The sequence below is a fragment of the Macrobrachium rosenbergii genome, chromosome 52 (assembly GCF_040412425.1).
Source record: "Macrobrachium rosenbergii isolate ZJJX-2024 chromosome 52, ASM4041242v1, whole genome shotgun sequence".
Classification (NCBI taxonomy): Eukaryota; Metazoa; Arthropoda; class Malacostraca; order Decapoda; family Palaemonidae; genus Macrobrachium; species Macrobrachium rosenbergii.
In genome coordinates this window covers 11,625,188-11,640,894 of record NC_089792.1, presented here as the reverse complement: position 1 = coordinate 11,640,894, position 15,707 = coordinate 11,625,188, and the positions used below count along the sequence as shown (strand labels likewise).

Sequence of the window (15,707 nt, the reverse complement as noted above, 5' to 3'; positions counted from 1 at the left end):
GAATGGACTATTTCACCGGGTGACACGGGACCCCGATCCAGAAAAACTCATTTGAATAATTACTAAATGCAATTGTTGATTCACTCGCACTAAAAAAAAAAAACTCATTTGAATAATTACCAAATGCAAATGTTGATTTTACTGAGTTTTCATAGAGAGCAGATTTTATCCTTTTTCAGTTTTCTACTGCTCATTATTAACATTTTAACAATTTGCAATTGCTAACTTCTAATATTGTGACATACACCACAATGTCTTTCACTAATCAGTTTTAAACTTCTATGTTCAGAAAGCACACTATACTTTAACACTTTTTTTTTTTTGCTTTAACATCACAGTAGAACAGATGTTAGCCTTGCATCAAAAATCCATAATTCTGATATATAATTACCCAAACACTCATAATCATTATCATTATTACGGCTCGTTAAAAATAGGTGGGGACCAATCTTAGTAATAAATTCACATCTTTGATAAATACCTCTGTTCCGCATCCAGCTCTAGAAATTTGAGCAGTTACATTTTCCAGACTTATACCAATACTTTAGCTGACCACGCCAGCAGCAACACAGTTAGTTGTGAGTATCTCTATGACCTTTAATAATAATTACTGTACAGATTTCTTATAGCTTAAACTAATCCAAAAACAGACTAAGTTATCATTCAATGCTTCTACAGCTGATACTCCACCTCGAAAATTAAGTTATTCAAAAGTCACTCAAGGTTCATGGGAACAAAACTTTTTCAATTATTTCAACTCAAGTCTTGAGGTTCTGGCTTGTAATGAATAGTTTACATTTATGATACTGTGATTCATTTTTCTTATATATTCCAGAGCTGACACCAAATTATCATTCTTAATAGGTTAACTGACTAGAGTTGACATTGTAAGTCCCAAAGATTGGCCCAATGGGTTTGTTCTTAGTGAAGGTACATGAACTTTTAATATATAAACTGAAAATGTTGAAGACAGACAATTTCTTTCAAGGACCTGTTTCCAACACTTGATTTACACTGCTGGCTGGAATTTATTTCTGAAACTTGACTTTATGTCAATGGCTGAAAGTTGGATAATCATTCAAGATTTGTTTGATTGAAAGTGTTGTACTACATTCTCTGCATTCACAGACTGGGTTGTGTTAATTATCAAATACTAACTGGTTACATGAGTGTAATCAACTAAAAAACGGGATAATATTTTATAGCATTCTTTTTTATGTTTTACAAGGCTACATTCTCTGTAAATTGAACATACGGCCATTCCTCCCTCAAGTTCTGTCCTCCCTTTGCTCTCATCCTTTAGATGACTAATCAATCTTCCTCAATAGTGTCAGCGGACATTGTTGGTTGAAAAATCTAACCTCTGACCAAAGTAAATTGTCTTACTGTGATCTCAGCAATTATAAGCACCTCACTGTAACCACAGCAATTATTTGCAGAATCCTGGATATCCCTGCCACTGCATGTGAGCATCCTTTCTAACCTTCAAAATCTGCCACCTTCAAGGAGAAAACACTACTGGGTGGAATTTGACTAGCCATGAGATGGCTCAAAGACTGAACCATTTGCCAGCATGGAAAGGGATCCACAACAAGACATTTGTATACAGACCTAAAGAAAACACATGATCTCTGATGTGTTGCTTGTTCATGGCTAAAGTGCCCTTCAAACCAGTCCAAGCTGTCACTGGTGAAGTCCTCATAATTGACACAAGCACCCTATCAGAAGGGTCCTTTAAAAAAAATAAATAAATAAATAAAACTCAAGGACATCTGTCCCAAAAGCTTTTCACTTCATGTCTGAGCATTCTTTTCTGTTTTTTTATCCTTGGCATACCTAAACCAATGCTTGTTTCTAGGTTTACATGAAGGTGGAAAAATATTAACAAAATTATGAAAAAGAACTGTTCATAATCGTCACTCATTACACACCAACAACTACATACAAAATATAGCCACCAACACGTATGCATTTATGGATAAAGGAATAAACCTCAAAAACATCACAGGGGTTGAGAAACATTGGCAGTACTAACACACAAAGGTCTCAACAATAGAAAAACCATGAATAACAACAAAGCCAAACTTTGATGAAACTGCAATTTAACCATACACAATGGAAAACACACAAATTCCAACGCTGACAAGATGAAAAGATTACATTCTGTGAGGAACAGAGCTGAAAAACCACATTAGAAGAATTAACAGGATAATTAGATATGCAAACAAGGCTAAAAGAGAGTTTAGTCTAAGAGAAGATTCCTCCTAGTTATTAAAAATTTTACTTAAAGTACAAGAGATTTGTTTATCATATGAAAATAAAGGCACACAAAAAAAGCTCTACATTCCTGTGTATGTAACAATTTTTGTGGAATGATTTGTTACCTGGGCATGTTTCTCCAGTACTACACCGATTTCTCATCTTTACTTACATAATTCTATATCTATACTGTGACCTTCATTATTAGATACACAAATATCTAATGCACAGGAAATGAGTTATATTCCTACTGTCCTATGTTGCAAAAACTCAATTACTACATCAAAAGTGCAACAACATTACCTCAAGTTTTCAATGAATCCATCCTCCAACAAGAGAAGCCACGTGAACGACTGCCACTGCTGTAAGTTCTGGTTCATCTCCGTGTCCCGTCAACATGGACAGCGAAGAAGACAGAGAAGCTGTTGAAAGTGTGGCACTAGACGTCACTGAAGTTGAACCCGTTGTGGGTAGAGGGTTACTGTCACTGCTTAATCCAACTTGAGGATAATGGACGAGAGAAGAGTGGATGGCTGATTTAGTGAACCAGACTGGCTGTCTTCTTGCAATGAACTATTTGAGGGTTGAGGCAACACTGTTGAGGGTATTCCAGAATTAGGGATAGATGTAATTAAAGTAGAAGAATTAGTATTTGTTATAGTGGGTAATGAAGACGACTGATTGGAATCCTCGGATGGTGCTAAAGGAGTGGTTGGAGGCGTAGCTAAAGGTGATATAGTGTCACTTGCTGGATCCGGCGGTCTTGGAGATAATGGATGGTCTGAGAAGAGAAATAACCAGCATTTAATATTCACTAAATTCTTTAGTTTACAAACAAACAAAAAAGATACAAGCTTTGTAAGAAAAATTGAACGTTCAATTTCAGTTAATTTTGTAAAAGCAGCGTCTTCAAATGTACAAAACCTTACTAATAAAACTCTCAACTATTCAAATACAGAACGAAATTAAATGAATTCAGAGAAAAGATTAAAAGGCAAATAACAAAAGGGAGATATTTACCACTATGAGAGAGAGAGAAATTATAAAAAGGAACAATGGTTTGACTTGACTTTAAAATGAAATTAGAGACCTGAGCACCCTAATCATCTTAGTAAAAATCAACTATTAAAACAGTTGAGAAACAAAGCATGGATAATGAATTGCAGGAACTTGAGACTTTATTAAAGAAAACATCTTAAGAAAAAAATTCTTTGAGAGGTGGACAGATGCTGTCTTGAACAAATGAGTATAACAAAAAATTTTACTTTTTTAATTATAAATAAAAGTAGCAACCACAATTACTATATTCCAACTGAGTTCAGTGTAATACTTCATGCTATAAACAAATAGCCTGATGTGAACACTTTCTAAGCCACTTGGATTAGTATGCTATTTGACTTATACAAAACAATCAACTTACCTGGAGTGTTTGTTCCTGAGGAATCAGTTCGTCGTGAGCGGGTAGACCTTGAGGTTACTTGCATGTGGAGGTATTGTAGGAACTTCTTACGCTCCATCTCTTCACTGCGACCATGCCGGGCAGCAATTGCTTCTTCACTGATGTCCTCTTCAAACTATCAATGAATAAATTAAGATAGGTTTAACCTACCTCATAAAATCTACTGAATATAACAAATATTGAACTCCATTGTAATAAAATTAAAAATAACCACATGGAGAGTATGGGTACAAAGCTTTCAATCCACCTTTCTTCAGCTTATTGTGCAAAGCACTTCTTACCATTTACTGTTCTCCTAAATTCTTTTAAAAACTTATGGTACAAAGTAATACTTAGAACAAAACCAAACCTGTACAGACCAGGAGAGAACACAAATTCAGGAAAGCATTTGCACTTAAGTAATACCAAGTCATATGTGGCAACAGTTAATCCTTCATGTGACACATGGGGTAGGTAAAGAAGCTTAAGTCACCTTCAATCTTCTAACAGAACAGTTATCTCCCCAATTCTATGAAGTACAGAACTGCTCAAGAGTAATTTTTTCTGATAGAATGGAAGATTAATTTTCCCAATACAGAAATGTAAACATACTATCTGGTTTCCATATATTTATGTTCAATGTGTACATAAATAGGAAATATATTGGTAAAGGGGAAATTAATATAAAAATTTTCAGTGCACTGTATATACCATCAGTTCTGACTAATTAGTAATACATACTGCACATACATATAAAAATATGGTGACTTTCAGTAGGAATCAGAATTTGCTGAAACCATCTTGCTATGAGATACAACTATTGTTTAACTTAACCTGGCACAATTAGGTGAAAACATACAGGAAAGTTATGAGACACTCAGTATCCATTTAACACCCGTAATGAACAGCTATAGGTCAAAATGACCATTTTTTTTTCATAAACATTATTTTAATAAAAAAAAAAGGCCATATCTACAAAAACTGAATTTAAACCTAGACATATGTAGAAAGGCCATATCTACAAAAATTGAACTTAAATCTAGACATATGTAGTATGCAGGCAAATAGGAAAATGCAACAAAAAAGTACACAATGAAAGAGACAGGAAACAAGCTGGCATATAACAATATGGGTCTACACAAGTCATAGAGCAAAGCAATAAAAAATCTAATTATGAATATACCTAGACTACGACTTTATGACCAAAAAAGAGGGGTTCAGCTTTTACTGAAGACCTAAATTTCCCAACTACATGCAATCAAAATTATGTTGACAGCTTGTTAAAATAACAATACAATAGTAGTAAAGTAAAAGCAGGGGGTAATGATTTACTTATATAGACTAACTGCTCTACCTAACAATTTACAAATTTATTTGTTCTGTTTTAATAAATGTGCAAGTATTATCATGAAACAAACTCTGGAAATTATATTTATAAACATATAATCAAGAGTAATTTGCCTATAACCAATAATGTACCAAATAACTTCAGGAAAATTGTAACCACTCAAGTTCATTCAACACCATATTGCAGTTCAATGGAAATCAATTTACTCCAATTCAGTTTAAGAAATTAAAACCAATCTCCCTGCAATTACAAAGCTCTAGGATATTAGACCTGAATCAAACTAATTACAGTGAATTAGTAATCAGGATCCTAAAGATTATCACATTCACATGAAAAATCCGTAATAGCTACTAAGCAATAGGCCTACAAATTACGTCGTCTTTAATAATAATAATAATAATAATAATAATAATAATAATAATAATAATAATAATCATAAAGTATATTTGGGGATAATTTGTGGATAGTGCAGCTTGTCCACAGCTCTCACAAATTGTAATTACTTTTTCTGTCAGGAGGGATGTTCCTGGTACACTGTCTCCTGTGGTTATTGTACTCTCAACTATATGAACACAAGGTCATTCACAGACTGAAGTGACAAATGTTTGTGTGACCACTGAGAGACTCAAGTCCTGCAGAAGTGACATTAGTGGTTGGAGTACTGTATTACACCAGTTACTCTCTTGCTGCCTTTCCAATAAAAATGGCACAATTTGTTTAGTACAAGTCTTTTTTCCCATAAGATAGTACTGCACAATACTTTGTCTCCAAGGCAGAACACACAATTACAGTGCTCCATGAGGGAAGTGGTCAAGCCTTCCACAATTCCTTATAGTTCATGTTGACTTGACCAAATCACTCCCAACACTACCACACATCAAAAGACATGTGAATTATTGGAAATTTATAGCTCCATTCAACACAGTGGGAGGGGAAAATTACAATGATTAAGTCTATCCTCATACATACCTGTTGCAAGTTAGATGCCTTTATTCATGTAGACAGTATTGAAGTTTCTTTGCAACATCCCTCTGGACCCCAAATGCATGGCTTTTTGCTTTTGACCTACCATCTGTCCCCCTATTCATACCTATATAACAAATTTCTCAGTGTTTTCATTCCAATCAATATCAAGAAACTCTTCAGGTAAGCCATATGTCTGTAAATGGGATTCTGTGATGTTTTCAAAGTACTTTAAAATTAAAGATAAATAATGGACCCTTCTAAACTTCATAAATGGCAAACATTGACTTAATGTGTGCCAAATCCAAGAGGGCAAGCGGTAGGTTAACTGGAGAGCAAAGACCAAATTGAAGTGATGCTGCAACTACAACCAGCAATCCACAGTACCACTTACGTATGTGATTTTTCAATCTTGGTATCATACTCTTCTTAATCAACATTTGCTTGTACTGCTGTTCATAAAACCATGTCCTTATTACTCTTTCAAACTTAGCGAAACACTATAACCAAATTATTTGGCAAAACAATCTGCATCCTAAAGAAAAAAGATGTTTTCTAAGGTACAAAAGTTTAATGTTAATGCTTGAACTATAAAATGTAAAGGGATCTCCCCAATTCTAAAAATAATCATATTTAGAGATATCTCTCAAACCTCAATTTTTTCTTACATAGTGTTATCCAATTATGTAAACTTCAAAATATATTTTAAAACTTTTACATTTTAATCCATGACAAAATATGAAAAACAAATTATTCTATACCCAAAGGCAATTATTCTAAAATAAAAATTCTTTTTAAAATCTGAAATTAACTTACCCTTAACTCACTGTACTCACCAAAGATTATGGTTCCTGCTGAAGATACTTGGGAAAATTTGCAAACTGGTACATCTTTCCAATACCAGGTTTACAAAGCCTTCACCTGTTTTACCTTGATTTGCTTCTCATCAAAACTTGCCTAACACAGTTTAGTTGTACCATGCATTCACATTTTACCTACTGATGGTGTCACTTCCAGTAGAAATGAAATGCATGTCTACAACATACGACAATTTAGGCTCATGAGAATCAAAGGCAACCTAACATGCTTTTAAGCATGGCTCTCCTCTTCCCTTCACTCATGCCAGCCAACATCATGAGAGAAGAAACTTAAAATGATACTCCTCTTCACTCATGCTAACCAAGATCACGGGTGAAGGAATTTCTGACTCTTGAAGAATGTTTTCTCTTGTCAAACGGTGATAACAGGATACCTTTATTGGCCTGTAGTACTGTTCAATACTTACCAAACCGAAAAACAATCTTCTTTGGAAGTAAAAGTTGTTGAAAATTGGCTCTACATCCCAGATGACAAACTCCACATTTCACATTTAGCATCAAACACACCATTCAACTATATCTTCTCCTCTTTCGCCGTAAACGTCAACACAGGGGAGTCACTTGAGTATCCTAGAAAATATAAATAGTAGGCCCATGACAAGACCATGAAGTCCTGAGCACCAGCTTCAAAACTGGAGCATTTGTATTTGATGGCGAAGAAGACTTGGACTTCCAGCAGTCTTCCGATCGCTGATTAGTTCTTGCAGCAGTGATTCCTAAACAAGCTCAGAAACAAGTACTTTGGAGTATAAACTAACTGACGCTGCAGTGCATTTAATGTGGTTGAATAAGTAATGGAACTTTTTATCAATTAAATCAAACCTGCGACTACTTAATTATTTTTCTAAGATAGTGAATATGTAAGAGTAAAAATATTGAGTGAGAAAATAATATAGCAACGATTTTTATGCACTATAACATATGCCCATATAAAAAAATTGTGCATATACATTACTCATTGAAAACTATGTCCTGTATGTAAAATGCACCATGTATATATATTGTACATGTACAGTATTGTAAATACATGCATGTACAGAAACATTACAAGTATGTTTACAAACCTAACACATTTCTAAATTATGATGTTCAATTTCATGTAAAATTAAACACCATATTTTCCAATTGTCAAAAGCCACACCTAAACCTTTTGGATTCTTAACCAGACCGCCATGAGAGAGGGTAAGCGAGCATTAAAAGACTGGCTTAAAACAAAAACTACAAAAGGTACCCAACCCTCAAAATGAACTAGAGTATACATCATACAATATTTCCAAATATTTTACAAACCGGAAAACTATATGAACATTAAGCTGCGATGAAAACCCAGCAAAACAGATTATTTCATTACAGGGTCTTGAAATTTAACTAAAGACCTAGAATTACTAGTATGTTGCAGGTTATTAAAGCCTGGAAGTTTTTGAGTTAGCAATTTATCTTTTTCCTTTCAAGAACTGCACTCATGAATCTGCCTCTACTGTTGGCCAAAACCTTGGATTTTCTTATTACACAGAACGTTATACAGCAGTCCAGGTACGAGGAACTTGATCCTGTGTAGTCTTCATCAAACGGCCACATTAAACCGATTACCAGTTCTTATACTTAATATTATGACAACTAACAGCATCACTTTAATGCATAATCTTACGCAATAATCCAGTCTCTTTATTTTTACATTATTCATTCAAGGAATGCCATGTATGTCATTTACATGAATTAACTTGATAATAAACTTTGTAAATTACAAGATCAGATAAAAAATGATGTCAATTCAGACCAGTACTGTGTAAATAAGTTTCAACTAAACTGCCTGCTTAGACCACTGAAGTTAACTATGATAATCTACCCTGAACAGAGTCAACAATACTTTAGGTTATGCCATCAACATAAAAACATAACATTACTTCCCCTTTTTAGAGGGCTCACAATCTATCCCTGTTGCTTCCTTTATGTTACTGGCTAGATCATAATGCACAGAACCACATAATACAAAACCTGTGGGATAAAGGTGCACCACTGCGTATAAATGAAACCACTCTAATCTTGTAAAACAATCTTGTAGACGGTTTCTCATTTTTTTTTAGGATCAAATAAATCAATGCCAAAAATTCACTATCTATTCAACAAAGCTACAGGATTTCAGAGAATTCGTCTGAAATGATCATGATAGATGCACTTTCAAGTTTACCAACAGAGACCATGTCCATGAACACTTCAGCACATGGAATCTAATGGGAACATTTGCTAGAACCATGGCATTGTGCAATGAACTCAATTCATGAATATTTTGTTACTGGTTTTTCCATTGCAAACCTTTCACCATTATTATTATTATTATTATTATTATTATTATTATTATTATTATCATTATTATTATTATTATTATTAATAATGTTGTTGTTATTATTAAAGCAGTTTACATCAACCAACCTTTTAAAATACATACCTCTCATAATGCTGGCCATTAATCCAAATCAGGCAATGAAATAAACTTTCCCCTCTATGCTAGGATTCCAACCCAAGTTAAGAGGAGCAGTGGTGCTTTGTGGCATACTGGTGTTCCTCCTAAGGTTTCAAATACTGTACTTAAGTGAAGGGAGTTTTTCCTCTCATTTCATTTCTGAGTTTGGATCCAAGGTTTTCAGCAGAAATTGTTCCCAAATATACAGGTAGTGTATTATAAAATAAGAGTTGAATTTACAAATTTCAGCACTCTACATTTTTATGTGATAGCATATTATTTAGTGTTGTGATCATATTTAGTATATTGTACATTTCAAAACTCGTATAATAATATATAATAAGAGATACTACTACTATAATTAGATTTAAACCATGGTCAAGCCCTTCAAATCATAAAAGCTTATACTTAAAAATTCATGGGTAGCATTAAGAAGCAAAGATCAGTACCAAGTTACTCTACCAATTTCCAGTTGCTTAACTGATAAGCTTAAACTGGGATGCTGCTGGAAGTGAAAATGTGGTGACTAACACACCACAAAGGGGTTCCCAACCATCTAGACGAGCAGAGTGTAAACTGGCAATAACTCTTACTGTGTATGTATAATTTCATGTCTTGTTTTAGCAGCATATCTGAAAAATATTTGGTATCTACAGAGCTAATGAACAGTTCCAACCCATTTTATCTGCCACGGTCATTCAGGAGAGATGACCAAACTGTCATTGTTTATACTGGGCATTCTGTTAATCTAGATCACAAGAATGCCCAAAGTACACTTAGTGGTGCCAAATCTCTCTCATATCAACGCTTGGTCCAGGTGGAACTGGAGGGGACTGTAAGTTGTGGGACTTAACCCTCACAGGTCAAGCTAAATATACATTAACAAAACCAAAGGCTGGCAAGCTTTAAGGTTATCCAATTAAAAAAATCAATGGAAAGAGGAAGCTATGCAAATGAACATGGTATAAGAAAAAAATTATAAAAAAATCTTCTCTACCTTCTATGTAAAATTGAAAGTAAATACAGTATTTCCAACCCTGCCTGGGGCCTAAGCCATGAGTTTTTATGAATTTTGTCAAGTTACACGTGTCTTACTTGTCTTACATGATATTGCAAAATTAAAATTACAGCTAAATTTATATCATACCTCATAAGAAATAACAATAGCAACATTCCGAGTATATTTAGGGACAAATATATTGGAGTTGTACTTGACCCAGAGATGCAGCACCTTCTCCAATGAAATCTTGTGGGTCACTCTTATTCCTCATGTCACTGAGCACAGGTGTGATTGTTGCCATAAGAGTTGCGATAGTTATTTGTGGCCAATTCAAGTGATCTGAACATTTTCCTGCGTGGTGTGAAATGATAGTTACACGAGGATACCTGGATGGAATCCAATATCTATTATTACTCCTCAAATGATCACATCCAGACGCAAAAGGGGTTAATGTGCTATTCATGACTTTCAGAGTAAGGAATTTAGCAATAACCACAATATGGGTCACTGGTTTATACCTTAAATTAGTAAAGCCAAACAGCAATGGCACGGATAAATGCTGTTCATCACTCTCACCTTTACAACTTCTTCCAAGTATTTGGAGATGTTTAAGACCTCACCAACTTTCTTCTTTTAACCTAAGCAAAATATCCTGGATTGTAGCCACAGCACTATTTGCTATCCTAAGTAACAGTAACTGAAATCTACAAAGCTTTGAAAACCTATCACTTATCCAAAGGATGAAAAATAACTTTAAAACTATCTTTTCTCAAGAGAAAAAACTTACACCACTTCCAATTGATACCTGCATCACTCCTAGTAATCTGATGTGACAAACTAGTACTTACCTGACACCATGTCCAAGAGAGAAAATATACTACACATATTGAAGCACATTCATTGTTTCCTTGTAACATAAGTCACCAAAAACGGAAAATTAAAACTTTCACAAAAGTGATATGAATTTCTTCTTGTATATGTTTACCTTCAAATGTGTTATGCCTTGAGAGAGAGAGAGAGAGAGAGAGAGAGAGAGAGAGAGAGAGAGAGAGAGAGAGAGAGAGAGAGAGAGAGAGAGAGAGAGAGAGAGAGAGAGAGAGAGAGAGAGAGAGAGAGAGAGAGAGAGAGAGAGAGAGAGAGAGAGAGAGAGAGAGAGAGAGAGAGAGAGAGAGAGAGAGAGAGAGAGAGAGAGAGAGAGAGAGAGAGAGAGAGATTAACTTGTTGCCATGCAATACATTAATGTGAACATCTACTAAGTGCAGAGGAAATGACTTTTGATTTAAATATTGAAAATGTCTGTAAGGTATGATGATGATGATGATTATTATTATATTTCAGGCTACCAACATGGTAGGTTAAATTTAATTAATATCCACTAACTAATTAAATGTGTGATTCACGCAAGTAATTTGCAGTAATACAAACTTTGAAATGGAAGTTGTTTGCATGTTATATTTATTTTTTTGCCCTCCAGGTGCACATTCAAGAAATATAATTTCAAATTAGGTTATGCAAAACCAGCTTGTGCAGGAATTGAAGGGAGTTACAGATGTGATAAGGAACTAACTGGTAGTCTACTCCACCTTAGTTAGTATGGCTGACTTAAAAATCTTTCATTTTGAAAATATTACAAATTAAAGGATTAACAAACCTTTGGGTGTTAAAACTGGTAATCTATTCACCACTGTAATCACAAGTCAGTACTGTACTTTCAAAACGAAAGATTTTAAGTCAGCCAAACTTCTTTAGGTAGAGACTGCCAATTAGTTCCTTTACTGCTTCTGTAACTCCCTTCAAAGTCCAGCACAAACTAATTTGAAATATTCCTCGCATGTGTACCTGGTGGGGCAAAAAAAAAACCTATGTACAAACCATGAGGCACACAAAAATACAACCTCCAACATGGATTACACAATTTCACTTACTTCTGCCGTAAGTTGTACTGTAAGTAGCTCTGCAGTATATGCTGTAGCATGCTCAGGTGATGAGAATGAAATGTTCCTATTACTGGATACAACATATCAAACCTAATTGGTTACGTAATGCAAACTAGTTTGATAATATGGTACAGTAGGCTGTATGTATATATTTGTAGTTGATAATCTTTAAATGCTTTGAGTACACACAATTTAAGCTATTATCCATGGTAGATTTAATTATTAAATATAAGGTTAGCCAGAGAAGTCGTGTCTTTTGAGTTATGGTTTGCAACCTTTTCACCTTAACTAAAAATCATATAAATTTTCACTGCCTAATAATGCTTTTGTTTTTACAGCAAAATTATATACAATAGGAATAATTCTATAAATATCACAGAAATATAATTTTTAGCAACTCTCGAAGTGCCATATAAACCACAGAATTATAATAAAAATATCTTTGCACAATTTTAATTTTCACTTTGAAATCATACAAAGATGATAAAAATGTAGAAATAATTGGATTCCGGCCTTGTAGATATCAAAGGAGATGAAAAGATGATTCAAGAAACCACAGCTGTAATGACTAGGACAAGTTCACAAAGATTCCCATTATTGATTATAAATAATCTTAAACCCATTAGTTAGTTATAAATGATTTGATTAAGCAGACCTCATCATCAATAAAATGGCAGAATATATGGAACATTGAACATGAGAGTAACAAATCATAAAGGCTCAAGTCAAATGTTGGAATATGGAATTCATATAAAAAATGACAAGACACATGTTAATCTGACACATCTTAAAAACTGGTCACTCTCTTTTAACTCTTGGATATTTGATGAATAGCCCATGATATGTTTCCCTTATGTAGTCAAGCAGTTAAAACATTTTTTGTGTGAATGTACAAATTATAATCAACATTAAATGTCAAGTTTTAGATACAAATCAGACGATTTTTGCAGAATTGCTTTCACTTTCAATTAACCAGATAATAAACTCTTTTGAGCTATAACCTAATAAAGTCTAAAATTATCATTTAATGACAAATCATTCAAGCCAGCCCAGTGAAAGCTAAACAAATAAGCACAGTGATCTAGTTAAACTACTTCAATAATAATAATAATAATAATAATAATAATAATAATAATAATAAAAAATAATAATAATAATAATAATAATAATAATATTTACCTATTAATGATTCAGAATACTGTTATTTTAAATACCTTTATCAACATTTTGCAATGTGCTCCCCAAAATGGTCAATCAAAAAACAAATTTTTTTTTTTTACTTTGAAACTTGATTTGGGCACATCATTTAACAATCAAGTATTCTGGAATAGTCAGTCTTTGCATACCTGACTACTTGCTATTCTTTGAATTTAGGCCCTAAAACTACAGCTCAAAGGACTAGCCTGTTCTTACTTACAAGTTTGAGTAGATTTTAGCTAAAATGTTACAAGCTGATAAACATTTTGTAACTTTACAAACTATAAATGTTGAAAATTGACAAAATTCATTCAAAAGATGTTCATCCAATACGTGTCATTTGCTTTCAATTGAAATACGAACTTTCCTACAGAAAATATTTTATTGTTAATGTTGTACTGCACCTACAAACAGGAAGTGGGACATGAACGGCAGACTACAAAAAATGTGCATCAAGAGGATGTGTCAACTTCTCAGACAGGATAACATAATTATTTCATATAATGGCGACTCCCACAAACCAACAGCGGATTTAATCTGCTTTATTAAGTACTGTTCAATCATCCCACATTTCCTGCTACCTATCCATTATAAGGGACTGCAGTGATGATGTACAACCAATTATGGGAATTTCTAGGTTTAATCTTTTCATACTATGTGAATACTTAGGTGCTGTATTTGCACCATCATTCTATGAGCAGGTGTCCAGTTTCAAGCAGGTGTCCAGTTTCAAGCAATTAAGGAAAACACATTTGATCAGTTGTACACGAGAATTTTGGGGAAAATAATTTAAGTACTTCTATAGCATGTCTGTAACATCACTAGAAATGATAACATTTTGAGAGATGCACTCTTTATAGCCTCGCCAGCAAAATGGAAGATATTTCTGCTGTGACATATGTAGCCAGTATCAGGTAATGAGAATCTTTTTCCTGTCTGTAGATATTAGAAAAAATCCCACCCAGTGGAAGATTTGAAAATATCCTTGTACAGTAATTACAGTCAAATGTTTCAATCTTGGCTACTGATGTTCTGGTGTTCATCGGTAATTTGTTTGATAGGAAATAAATCGTTTAAGTTCTACGTATCATCCAAGGAGTTGGAATTTCTCCTCAAACAGGAAAAACAGTCACCTATCTACAACTTTATAGTACTTTACTGTTAACTGGTTTAACCACAAAATTCAGTAAAAGCTGAATTCTCATTGGGCTACAGCAACAAATATGGATATGGGCACATCATCTCAAATTTGTACTGATTTCCCTGGATGACTTAGAAGACCCAATACATATTCTGAGCCCTTCATTTCAATTGGATCTAAAAGATCAAGTACATATTCTGAGCCCTAATTTCAACTGGATCTAAAGTTTATAAAACTAATCTTTAGGGGGATTCATAAAATCTGACTACCAAACATCCACCTTTACCTCACCTTGTAGAACAAACCTAATGTGACCTGTCATTACCTTTTTTTTTTTATTCAATATCTATCCAACTGCGACGTATTAGTCAAAGATTAACCTTTGGAATTTTGGTCTGGCATCTTCCTTCCATATGATATCTACACAAAACAATGGGTTTTACATTTATACAAAGAACTGATGAAGATCAGGTATCTATTTCCATTACCATAGAGCAGTAGCAACCCTATGATTAGCATACTCATAACTTGGAGGCTGTATAAAATAGGGGAACTAATAAATACAGGCTAAATATTCTCAATTTCAGATGATGATGGTTAGGTAATGAGAGATTTCAGATGATAATGAGAGAGAGAGAGAGCACTCTGGCATATCTTATTTAATGAAGCATGATATATTCAGGAACTCGCGTAAATTGTTTTTTTAGATAAGTGAACTAGAAGATTAGTGACAGCTGGAAAAGGGAAAAATTTGTCACTTGAAAGCTGGGGTCCTAGTAACAAAGCACAAGCAATCTCAGTTGGATTGTAGTATAATACAAGTTGTGATACACACATCGCTGAAAAGCAAGGTTTCTGCTTTTAACCCTTAATGGACGGGCATCATTATGATGATGATCTATAAAAGGTTTTGAGGCATGGAAGGGCTAACTCATGTGAGCATTGATATTACGTGCCATACAATTTGGAAGAATTTAGCAGGAGAGACGTTCATAGCACTTCAATGGTCCTTAAATGACTTACGGCAACCGTAGCAGCTCAGCACAGTTAGTTAGTTAGTTATAAATGATTTGTTTAAGCAGGCC

At 34.0% G+C, this 15,707-nt stretch overlaps 2 protein-coding genes across 2 annotated transcripts in view; both read right to left on the bottom strand.

Moving 5' to 3' along the window:
* The window catches only part of LOC136833686 (KAT8 regulatory NSL complex subunit 1-like), a 281,243-nt gene that overhangs the window by 112,653 nt on the left and 152,883 nt on the right, over positions 1–15,707 (bottom strand).
* LOC136833689 (uncharacterized protein DDB_G0280205-like) lies at positions 2,653–7,360 on the bottom strand. Its single transcript, XM_067095881.1, has 3 exons — positions 7,294–7,360; positions 3,680–3,833; positions 2,653–3,040 (listed from the first exon to the last, which is right to left on the bottom strand). The coding sequence occupies exons 2-3, from the start codon at positions 3,774–3,776 to the stop codon at positions 2,751–2,753; spliced, it is 387 nt and encodes a 128-aa protein (XP_066951982.1). The 5' UTR covers positions 3,777–3,833; positions 7,294–7,360; the 3' UTR covers positions 2,653–2,750.